General features: G+C 36.1%; 2 protein-coding genes across 3 annotated transcripts; both read left to right on the top strand.

Annotated features, from left to right (window-relative positions):
- The first annotated feature begins 234 nt into the window (after nucleotides 1-234).
- On the top strand, nucleotides 235-3920 carry LOC130940264 (beta-ketoacyl-[acyl-carrier-protein] synthase III A, chloroplastic-like). Its single transcript, XM_057868365.1, has 8 exons — nucleotides 235-711; nucleotides 1033-1181; nucleotides 1270-1406; nucleotides 1631-1736; nucleotides 1816-1934; nucleotides 2260-2324; nucleotides 2410-2632; nucleotides 3338-3920. Exons 1-8 carry the CDS (start codon nucleotides 527-529, stop codon nucleotides 3557-3559), a joined length of 1206 nt encoding a protein of 401 aa, XP_057724348.1. The 5' UTR covers nucleotides 235-526; the 3' UTR covers nucleotides 3560-3920.
- Nucleotides 3921-4867: 947 nt separating this feature from the next.
- LOC130940722 (ACT domain-containing protein ACR11-like) lies at nucleotides 4868-7449 on the top strand. 2 transcript variants are annotated; one of them, XR_009070371.1, is made up of 11 exons: nucleotides 4868-5119; nucleotides 5187-5250; nucleotides 5323-5451; nucleotides 5532-5626; nucleotides 5779-5863; nucleotides 5953-6012; nucleotides 6100-6155; nucleotides 6232-6337; nucleotides 6418-6486; nucleotides 6584-6823; nucleotides 7134-7449. XR_009070371.1 is itself a non-coding variant. In XM_057868942.1 (10 exons), the coding sequence occupies exons 1-10, from the start codon at nucleotides 4992-4994 to the stop codon at nucleotides 6644-6646; spliced, it is 855 nt and encodes a 284-aa protein (XP_057724925.1). In that variant the 5' UTR covers nucleotides 4868-4991; the 3' UTR covers nucleotides 6647-7061. The 2 variants fall into 2 exon arrangements, 1 of the variants encoding a protein (XP_057724925.1); XM_057868942.1 differs by lacking the exon at nucleotides 7134-7449 and having other exon boundaries at nucleotides 6584-7061.
- Nucleotides 7450-12082: the final 4633 nt, after the last annotated feature.

The raw sequence follows: 12082 nt of genomic DNA, 5'->3' as shown, positions 1-12082 counted from the left end.
ATTTTTCTTAATTATATTCTGCTTAGCCTTTTGTTTTTTTTTATTTTCTTTTTTATTATTTTCTTTTATTCTCTATGCATACAAAAAAAAAAAAAGGAGATCCTGAATTGTCACAATTTTATTACATCTATTGTATAAATTTTCTTTCCATTTTTTCCTACTCATAAAAAAAAGTTTACATTTAGACAAGCGAGGGGACAAATAAAATGTGGGAAGGGGGGAAGTAAAAACATTGGAGTTTCCACAAATTGGATTGCTGTAATCGCACAAATTTGTTCGGAGCTGCCTAAGACTAAGGCCATTGTTTTTCGGTTTTTCCTGCACCCCCTCCGTCATTTTCTTCCCTCTCTGTCTCTCATGGCCTTGGTTCTTCCCCTTTGCACTATGTTTACATCCTCATTCTTCTCTGCCATATAATATTCACATATATAGATTTGTTGTAATCTCATTCTCAATCAAATTTGAAACCCAATATCTATAAATATAGTCCTTATATTATATTGTATAGTATATACTTGTGTTGTAAATGGCCAATGCATCTGCTTTCTTCACTCCTTCGGTTCCCAAGTTCGGAGAGACAGTTCCCCCTCTCAATCTCATAGCCATTCATCGATTTCAACGATTCTCCGCCAAAGTTGTTTGCTTTGGAACTATCGAAGGAGCTGGCAAGCATGCTTCCGCCGCTTCCCCTTCCCAATCTCAGCTTCCCAGGTCGGCTTTTCTCTTTCTCTTTCTCTTTGTGCGCGATCTGAACCCATGCCATGCAATTCTTCCAAATATTTCATTCAGTCCTGTATTTGGCACCCCCATCAATTTTGACATCGATGCTCGTCCTCATTCTAGTTCTAGGTTATAAATCAGGTTTTGAGTCTTGTATTTTCTCTACTCTGCAAGAATATGGGCAGAAAATATTCATCTCTGTCTTTTTGTTTCTATATTTATACCTCAAAGACAGGATCCAAACTCATGCAATTTATGATTTTCTCTTACAGTTATCTAATAAAATACAATACAATGTTCTAAACTCTACAGGCTTGTCGGTAAAGGTTGCAAGTTAGTTGGATGCGGTTCTGCTGTGCCAACTCTTCAAATTTCTAATGACGACCTTTCAAAAATGGTTGATACTTCTGATGAATGGATATCTGTTCGCACTGGGATTCGTAGGCGGCGAGTTCTTTCAGGTTAGTTTTGGAATATGAAGGTTAATCAGAACGTTTTAAAAATATTTTTGGAGATCTGGGCTCATATTGCTTCATGACGTGCATGCAGGCAGAGATAATTTGATAGCTTTAGGGGTAGATGCATCTAGGAAAGCTCTTGAGATGGCAAATGTTGACCCTGATGATCTTGACCTTATATTGATGTGCACGTCTACACCAGAGGATCTATTTGGTAGTGCTCCACAGGTATGGGTTCAGGATGTATCATTGTAGGCTCATAGCCAAGTAATGCATAGTTTTACATTAGCAAATTTTTAGTGATAATGGAGCATTTGACCAATAATGGTGTTGCCAACTTCTTACAAATGAATTGAGTATTGAACCTATTCCTGTATTCATATCTTTGCAACACTGGGTATCCAAACTTTGCTTTCGTAGCCTCTCCTATTGCTTTAACTTATGAGTTTCAGATACAAAAACAACTTGGCTGCAAAGCAAATCCATTGGCTTATGACATTACAGCTGCATGTAGCGGATTTGTGTTGGGCTTAATATCAGCTGCTTGTCACATTAGGGGTATAAATTTGTTTATTTTGTTGACTCAATACTTGCTCAATGCAGTGAAGATAATTGTCCTTTCTCTGTATGGATGCAGGTGGTGGATTTCGTAATGTTCTTGTTATTGGGGCTGATGCTCTGTCAAGATATGTTGATTGGACTGATAGAGGGAGTTGTATTCTCTTTGGGGATGCGGCTGGTGCTGTGCTAGTACAGGTAATTGTATATCTTCCTGGAGTTGTCCAACATTAGTGACAGTGTTCAGTTACTCCCCCCCCCCCCCCCCCCCCTTTCTGCTTTCCCCCTCTCCTCTCTCAGCTAATAATGTTAGTTTCTTTCTCCCTTATATTTTTCTTTTCTTTATTTAAAATGAAGGCAAGGTTGAGAGCTTTCTAAAAATGTTAAACAATAATCCTTAAAGTAACTGTTTAGCACTACAAATAATTAAAATATACATGGTGCAAAGTATGCTGTCTCTATCCTTTCCCTCGGTTTTGTCGTTGCTTAAGAATGCCAGTAAGTGATGCTTTTAACATTGTAGGCCTGTGATACTGAGGAAGATGGTCTATTCGGTTTTGATTTGCATAGTGATGGCAGTGGTCAAAGGTATGTACTTCTCGTCTTAATAAGAAGAGTTGTTATCTTCTTTTTCTGAGCTAGTTAATTAAACTCATACCCTCACTTCATGTAGGCATTTGAATGCATCCATTAAAGAACACGAGACAAATACAGCTTTGGATTCAAATGGATCTGTGTTAGACTTTCCTCCTAGGAAGTCCTCGTATTCATTCATTCAAATGAATGGCAAGGAAGTCTTTCGCTTTGCAGTAAGATGTGTGCCTCAATCAATTGAATCTGCCCTTCAAAAGGCTGGTCTCCCTGCATCTAGCATTGATTGGTTACTTCTCCATCAGGTACAAATATCTATCACTATATGTGTGTTTTTGGTGAAAGTATAAAGTTACACTAATGAGCTAAGATTTAGTTATACAATTCAAATAACTTTAAATCTTTAAAATGTAATTATACAATTCAAAAAATATTTGTTACATTAATTTTTGATGTATACAAAAAAAAAATATTAAATGATTTTGGATAACATAAAATTATATGGGAATGGATCCTCTCATGTAGACTTTTTAAATAATCTTGTCATGTATGATGTTTCGCAATTTATTATCTTCTGTCATACTGTCATGTGTGTTTTGAATGAATGATGAGAGATGGTACATTAAAGGACACATGTCCAAAACTTTATGGATATGATCTATAAGATATAAACTTTTAATTTGGAAGAAGAACATTATTTGGTAGTGTAAGAGGTATTTAAACACATGGCCGTGTAACTAGATGTCGACTATAAATATATAATGGGTGGACAAAACGGATATATCTTTCTTATCCCTTCGTCCCCAAAGTAGCTGGTAGCAAGTTTCATCGGTGCCTTTGTTTTCTAGAAAACTAAAATGTCAAATATAAGCTAACATAAAAGGGTGGGGAACCTGAGCTATCAAATAAATACAGCAAATCATTAGCTGGCTAGATACAATATAGGTGAATACTGAATGGAAAAAGGAACCCAGTTGCATACACTAACAGTACCCACTTATTAATTGCAGGCAAACCAGAGGATTATTGATGCAGTTGCTGCTCGCTTGGAGGTTCCCTCGGAACGGGTGATATCAAATTTGGCTAATTATGGCAACACAAGTGCAGCTTCTATTCCCTTAGCTTTAGATGAAGCTGTTCGAAGTGGCAAGGTTAAGGCAGGGCAAACTATTGCAGCTGCCGGCTTTGGTGCGGGTCTTACTTGGGGTTCAGCAATTATTCGATGGGGCTGAGAGCTTGTCTTGGATGGCAGGGACAGCAAACACAGGAGAAAGTGAGGTGCAGCTTCAGCTGCCCAAGTACCCCGCCCGATCTCAAAAATTTTTAGGAACGGGGTTTTTGGAAACTGCAGTGCAGAAAAGTAACATGCAGCACTTCATGAACTTATTCTTTCTTTGTTTTTTGGTCTTATTCAGAGTCGCCTTGGTCAGGTCTTCTTTCATCAAGTACAATTTTATTTTTCAGAGGCAGGCATGTATTTGTCATTCGAATTGATTGCAAACGAGGCTTACTATATGTTTCTAAGCGGGACATGTAAATAAAAATGCGGCACTCAAAAGTGTCTGCATGTTTGTACTTTGCACTATAGTTTAATCCTAACCATGTCAGGAGGACGTTACTACGTTATATGCTTGGAAAGAGTGGATCAATGAATCAAGTTATAAGCCGATAAGCCATATAATTACTACTCAGCAAATATTATTATTTTAAAATATTAATAATAATTTGTATTTATATTTATAAAAATTTGTACATATAAAATATATAATTTGTATTTATATTTATTAAAATTTGTACACAAATTAACATGGTTTATATCCATATTTATTAACATTGACACACATAAATTAGTATAATTTATTTATCGAAAACAGTTTAACATTTGTGTTAGGTATCTAAGACCTTTTGGCTACCCAATACTAACTAGGATGTAATGTTAATTGGGAATGAAATTGGTGCAAGCAAGGGTGAAGTTATTAAGGCATCACAGTCGCATAATCCTTCTTCCATCTCAATCATGCTGAGATGGTTTTCTTCTTTAATATGTATGTAAGTTAACGAAAATAAATATCTTTGACGGATATTCCAAAGAAAAGGAGAGTAAAAAAAAAAACACAGTTGTATTTGACCTTATACGTATTTAGAATATAATCATATGAATATTCATATTAGTCTAGTGGTTAGCGCATTAGTCCGATTAAGTAAATGTTGTGGACATCATGTATTTATGTATTAATACATATAATGTTTAATTTATTTTAATATATATTTTGTATTTTAACATAAATTTTTATTTTTTAAAAGTATTATTTGCTATTTTTCTAATATTTGCAAAAATTATATCAAAATAAATTTTTTTAAATATCTTTTGAGAATATATATTTGATGTTAAGTAATTTTAATTGTGTTTTAAAATATTTTAAAGATGGAAACAATTTTATTAGCGAGTTAAAGTGTGAGGAGGGACCAGTTTTATAGACGGAGAAAACAAAACATGGGACGGTTGATTCAGTGTTCACCAAAGGCGTCGCTTTAGGTGCACTTGTCCCTAAAGCTTAACAGGATTACGAATGGACGTCACCCATTCAACTCTAACAGATAATGCACTCTTTCTTTCTTTTATTTTCTTCTCTCTCTCTCTCTCTAGTTTGAACTAAGCGAGAAATGGCTGTTGCTATGGCTGCTTGCAGTCTTGGGCTTCACTTAACTACTGCTGACAACAGCTTCAGCATCAGACCTCTGGATAAAACCATTAGCATTGCTAAAACATGTTACATTCTTCACAAAACAAGGTATGAATCATGAACCTGCTAGCTTCATACACATTTAAAACTTGAACGATTCTTATAATTTTGGCAGATGGTCATCTTCGAGAATTACAATCATCCGTCGAGCAACACCTCTAACCGATGTGATGAAGGAGGTATTTAATTAAATACAGTAGCATTTGCACGTGTGAAAGGCATGCACTAAACTAATAAATAGTAATAAACAGGATGGAAATCAAGGTGATGCGGATGCTACCGTTCCTACTCCCATTGTCATAATAGATCAAGATTCCGATCCAGATGCAACCGTCGTCGAGATTACCTTTGGTGATCGCCTTGGCGCTCTTCTTGACACTGTCAGTACTTATCAATACTAACACTACGTTACGTATTTTCTTCCTACACCATTTTATAACTCTTCCATGTGCTGCCGCAGATGAATGCGCTCAAAAATTTAGGCCTCAATGTTGTTAAGGCAAACGTTTTTCTCGACTCCTCTGGCAAGCACAACAGGTTTTCCATTACCAAAGCGTAAGTATTTAGCAATAATCAGTGGAGAGATGTATAACCATTTATGTAGCTTCCATGACCGTTGGCACAACAAATCTTGCTTGATTCTATTGCATCTGCACCTTTATTTGAAACGAAAATGATCTTAAGGCTAAGGCCTTTATTCTATGCAGTGATACCGGAAGGAAAGTAGAAGAGGCAGAGTTGTTGGAGGCAATCCGTTTGACAATCATAAATAACTTGATTCAGTATCACCCGGTATGCTTCCTTCTCAAAGTATAACTATTCTGGTTTGGTTAAACGACATCAATTCTTCTAATTAGATCAACACATGTATATGTATCAAGGAATCTAGTGCCCAATTAGCTCTGGGAGCAGCTTTTGGACTTGTGCCTCCAAAGGTGCAGGTAAATCATGAATTTTTCATTCTTTCCTAAGTAGCAAGTGCATGCATATATGTCTCTGAATTGAATTGAATTTGAAAAAATGATCAGGTAGATGTGGACATAGCGACCCATATAACAATATCTGACGATGGCCCTGCTAGAAGGTGATGGATGCTTAATCAATTGTTATTATGTTCCAAACAGAAAGTTCTGATTACAGATTATAGTGTTGTCTTGCAGTTTGCTGTACGTGGAGACAGCTGATCGGCCCGGATTACTGGTGGATCTGGTTAAGATCATCACTGACATTAACATTGCTGTTGAATCCGGGGAGTTTGACACAGAGGTACTTTATAATTTATTAAAATAAATGTGCAAAGTAATTAAGCTCCGAATGACACACAAATATATGATATATGTATGTAGGGGCTGTTGGCTAAAGCAAAGTTCCATGTCAGCTACAAGGATAAAGCCATCATCAAGCCTCTCCAGCAGGTCAGTACTTTTCTTGATTAGTATATTCATTCATACAGATACACGCATTGTGATAAATGAAATACAGAAACTTTTTTTATTTTTTTCATAATGGCAGGTTCTTGCTAACAGCTTGAGGTATTACTTGAGGCGACCTTCAACGGAGGAAGCCAGTTTCTGATCCAGCCAACGCCTATGCCTGCGCTCACGTTATGAATCGATTGGTGGAATGCGCGTATAGCCTATAATATCCATCTTGATTCCAATAGCATGGAGAAATTCAAGTGAAATATAGCATGTCTTGGCAATTTACAGTGCTGGACATGTATCATATGGGCAGCAAGATATTAATATGGAAGTATGGAACCAAATTTAAAGCCTGATCCATGCTCCTTACTAATTACTATGCTATTGCTATCACACCTCAGTTGCCAAATGCCAACTCCTGCTATTAGTTCTTAGCACTGTATAAGTCCCATTCCATTATTGATGATATTTGCTTTAATATGTCATTTATTGCATCTACTACAAAAGCAACATTAAAAGCTTCATTTCTTTTATGAAAAAAAGTAAACAAATTAATCTGTCGGTAATGTTAGAGAGACAAATTGAGTTGATCCAGTGATTAACATTATAAGCAACACGTTAATTATCTTAAGTTGATGCAGATTGCAGACATGCTAACAACTCAAATTTCGAATTAGTGGACGCTAGCCAGATGCCAACTTCAAGTTGCAAAATGACTCAAAACTTGGAGCATATATGCCTTTGATTCTCCTTTTTGAATTTCCCTTTGGAGGTCATATTCGATTTGCGCTATTTGCTCTATTGACATATGACAATGGCAAAACAAAAACTATTCTCGCAACACATGTTTGGTTAATCATCTTCTGAAATCTGAATATCATTTTAGACTTTAGTGTGCGAATCGCGCGAGGTTTTCTTTTGTTGGAATTAAAAACCATTGCGGTTGCTGGGAGCCGCTCATTTTTGTTTAGTGAACTGTAGATTTTTACGAGGAGGTTCTTCTTTGTTGGTTCGTGATACTGCAAATTTAGGTTGGATGTAATGTACACTGTCAAAACAGGTTATTAAAATAGAAAAAAGCTGTCTACCATGTTCTTATGGAAGGCATCCCTGTAAATAGTAACCTTGTTAAAAGAAAAATTATTAAAACTTAGGAAGAAAAAACGGCAGAGCATGAAATGCAACACTTTCTGAACTACGATAATATCATTTGGATTGACCTTGTTTGGGATAAAACATAAAAATCAGATGGAAAGGGCCTATCATTTCCTGTAAGAAAGGTCTTAATCTATTAACAATCTTTTTTATTAGTATCTTATAAAAAATATTGCATAGGCTAATGAGACGAAACTCTTTTATGCGATATAAATAATCGATTTCAGGAATCAAAACACCTAGAGTATCAAAAAGAGTGTGTTATTTGGTGAACTTTAAATTGCTATAAATAATTAGGAGTATATTTTGATGGGTTATCAGTGGTTAAGAGAATGGGAGGTTGAATCTTAGTCAATTTTTTTGAGTAATACTTTCTGTTTTTTAAGAGTGTTTTAGGAGATATATCTACTTTTTGTCTCGTCACTGGTCAAGAGACATTTTCTTTTTGTCTCGTAACCGATGAGGAGATATTTTTCAATTTTCAATTGTCTCTTTCGTAACAGAAACAGTAATAGAGTAGAAGAGAAAGAGAGAATCACACCAAGAAGTATCCTGATTCAGCTGCTAAGTACAATGTAGCCTACCTTCAGTCTCCATCACAACAGTGACGAAATTTCACTATAATCAACTGATTACAGACTCCAATTTTTCCCTAGAAACTACCCTTTCCTATCCAAGACAAGTCCAGAATCTATACCCAAAACTGAACTTGACTTGGTCACCTACCAAGCTTTCAATCGCAAAGTGCTAACCCAACTTGCAAGGGAACAAGTCTAGATTCTACCCCAATCTGAACTTGACTAGACCTCAATCTAGTTTTCAACCGCAAAGTGCTAACCCAACTTGCAAGGGAATTCCCTCAGGATCATGATAACAAAACAGAAATACATACAAAGAATTTCTGAGATAATAATGGCTTTTTCTTTAACTCTCTGCCTTTTTTCACTCATTGAATTTTCCTTACAAAAATTCACATTTTGCCTTTTATCAATGAAATACAGACAGACTCACTGAGAAAAAAATATTCAATGAAAGTTATGAAGGAGAAGAATAAACAGTTCAAAAAACTATGGGAACCCAAACGTGTGCTCTCACTCCTTGTCTCAACCCTTGGCCGTTCACCCTTATTATAGAAGGGGAAGCTTCCAAGGTTTAAACCGGTTCAATCAAGCCACCAACATCTTCTCCAACACAAGGGCCAGTTCGGATAGAGAGAAGAAAGAGGGAAAATCGAAAGCAAATCAACATGCATGTACCTTTCTCTCATCCCTTCTCATCAAGCTTCATCAATCTGAGCCTTCCATCTTGACTTTGTCTTCAAGAAAGAATTCTGACCCTTGATAAATTCTTGATCCTTGATTGCTCCATCTGTTCCATTTTTGTTTCTTCCTCCACGTAGCTACCTTCTGTCTTGGATGAATAAAAGTGGAAACGATTTTTACCACATAGATTTTCTTCTCTTACCGAGGCTGATTGCTTCTATTCTTGGTATGAAGATTTTGAAGTTTTTTCTTCACATCTTGCCTTTTGTGGCAAAAATCTCAACTACGCCATGCTTCATATCTTCTTTTTGCAAAGGCCATCATCAACTTAGCCTTTCGCTTCTTCATAGTTTCACTGCTTTTCTGATAACTTGCATCTTCTTCTTTCCTATTTGATATGACCGAAAACAAAGAAAGAATAGAGAGAGAAGATACAAAATTTTTCAAAATATAATTAAATGAATTGAAATCTCACTCAAGAAGTGGAGTAACGTATACAATCATCAATACAATCAACTCAATTTAATTTTCTTTTTCAGTTATTAAGACAAATAATTAAACCAATTGAATTTTGAATTCCAATCCACAATAAGAAGTAGGTAACCATGGAGCTTTCAAATACAAATAAATTGAATTGAATTGATTTTTGGTTAGCAAGGCATAAAGTCACATATGACTTTTGGTTACTTAAGGAATGAATTTAATTGAATTGAGATTTGGGTTCAGTAACCATATCATGAAGACTTTTCAATGAGAGACTTATGAGATCACAATATGGACTTTAGAAAGCTTTGGTTTCTTTCTTTAATTCATCATGGGCTTTGATGGATTTGGGTTTATTTGGATTTCTTTCCTTTTTATTATTTAGCCATCTGATTTGATTAATTTTGCCTAAGACTTGAATTTGTTCAATGATCAAATTGGCTTGTTTAACTTTTAGCCTAATATGAAATTAAATTGTTTGCCTGCACATTTGAACAAAAATTATCAAATAACCTATTAAAAATTATTAAATAAAATACTTAATAATAATTTTAATAATTTTTTAATTTATATTTTAATAATGTTTGATTTGTTTTAATAGGCAGGGTGAATACTAAAAAAAGGTTGAGTCAGTTCGGGATACTCAATCAAAATGATAGGAGGTGTTTTATGCAATAGGGATGTTGAGTAGGTCCATCACTTGTTTCTTGGCTGTGATTTTGCTTGGTAGGTGTGGAATGCTTGAATATCTGTGTTTGGCCGGTTATGGTTTCTTCCGGGATTGATGAAGGACCACTTTCTAAGTTGGACAGAAGAGCCGCGTAGAAAGGAGGATCGAAAGCAGCGGTTGAGATGCTTCTGTGCGATCATCTGGAACATTTAGATGGAAAAAAATATGAAGATATTTCAGAATGAAAGAAAAGGTATAGAAAAAATCATCAATATGTCTGTGATTAGCTATAAAGAGTGGAAATGTGTGCTCTCTTTGTGTTGTTGATGGCTATGCTGGAGATAACATAAAAATTTTTTTATTTTATGTTAATTTTTAGGTATTGTTCATCCGTTTGTTTTTAATTTTTGTTTTACTCTATTATGTTGAGCTCTTTTATTTAAAAAAAATAATGTTTGATCATCATTTCTGTTCTTACCAGCGTGAGCCGAGGTATAGGTCGTTCCCTCTGGTAAGGTCGGCAAGCTTCCAAGATATGTCCCAGACTTCGTCGGCAAGAGAGAGGTAGAGGTGGGTACCTGCAAAGGCACTCCGACGCTCAAGTTAATAGGTGGACAATATATGAGGGGTTTTTCTTAGAAAGATTGCATACCTCTTTCGTTCATGTTCTTTGCTTTTATATTTGTTCGGATTGGGATGACCGTTTTGTCTAAATTGTAACGTCTGAGGAGAGCATTGATCGCATGTCCGACGTTATGGAAGTAAATGCTGATTATTGCGAATGTTCGGCCATTATTGCGGGCGCGTTACCGAGCTATAATTCGTAACCGATCTTACTGGTCATATCACAGCCCCCAAGCTTAGCCTGGCTTTGAGGAGACGGGTTGAGCTTTTTGCCGGGTTATAGCTCGGTGTATGGAGCCCCCAAGTCAACGTGGCTCACTCAGCAGTACTTTTTGTTTCTTTTTCTTCTTTTTTTTTGTGTTAGAGATTTCAAAATGTACTAGTGTAGGGCCTGTTTTTGTTGGGCCTTGTGTATTTATGATTTGGTTCAACTTTCCAAGTTGGTTTATAACCGTTTTGAGTGGGTGTTGATGTGCGGTTTTGATTAATTGATGGAACTGAAAAGTTCATTTAATTAGTGGCTTGGAAGGAGAGTGGCTTCTCTGTTTTTCCGTTTAAGTTTGAAGCTTCAGTTTTTCATAGAAGCATGAGTACTAGAGGTTAGTAAACCTTCTCATAGTTCTTCCTCTGTTAAATTTTTCTTGGGAATGGGTGATAAAAAGAAAAAGTTTTTACCTCAAATCGAAAGTTTTGAGGATTATAGTTGGGTTGATAGGGACGTGCATATTCGAGGTTCATTGTTTTCTGATGTTGAGAGTGTCAACAGGGTGAATCTGGGTAGGATAGCTAGGGCTGGGTTTCGGCTGGAACTGTTGCCATGCAACCGGTCCGATCGTGTTTTTCATAGAAGGAACGATTTTCAAAGTTTTTATATGTATAGCTGCGTTATGGAGGAGTTGCGAGTGAAGCTTCCCTTTACCAGTTTCGAATGTAGTGTTTTGAAACAACTGAATTGTGCGCCCTCCCAAGTACATCCTAATGGCTGGGCTTTTATTAGATGTTTCCAAGGTTTGATGGATTTCCTTGAAGTTAAGCCGGATTTAGAACTGTTTTTCTGTTTATTTCAGGCTAAGGGGGTATGGAAAGGTGTATGGATTAATCTGAATAGTACTCCAGGTTTTTCGGTTTTCAAACTTTATAAATCTTCCTTTAAGGATTTCAAGGAAATGTATCTGAAAGTGAAGTCTGTTGATGAACAATTCCCTTTTTACATTGATGAAAATTTGGGGGAAAAATTTCCTATGTATTGGTGTTGCCATCCGCAACACATACTGGGCCCCGAGTTCATAAACGGTCAAAATGAGTGTATAATTTCGTTTCTGCTAGAGATGGTTGAGAAAAGTGGTTTGATTTCGGTGTCCGAGTTACTTCCTTGGGAGGAAGATAAGGGTTCTGT

This window comes from Arachis stenosperma, chromosome 7 (assembly GCF_014773155.1).
Source record: "Arachis stenosperma cultivar V10309 chromosome 7, arast.V10309.gnm1.PFL2, whole genome shotgun sequence".
Lineage (NCBI taxonomy): Eukaryota > Viridiplantae > Streptophyta > Magnoliopsida > Fabales > Fabaceae > Arachis > Arachis stenosperma.
The sequence above is the reverse complement of the archived record's forward strand: the minus strand, read 5'-3'. Positions and strand labels throughout refer to the sequence as shown.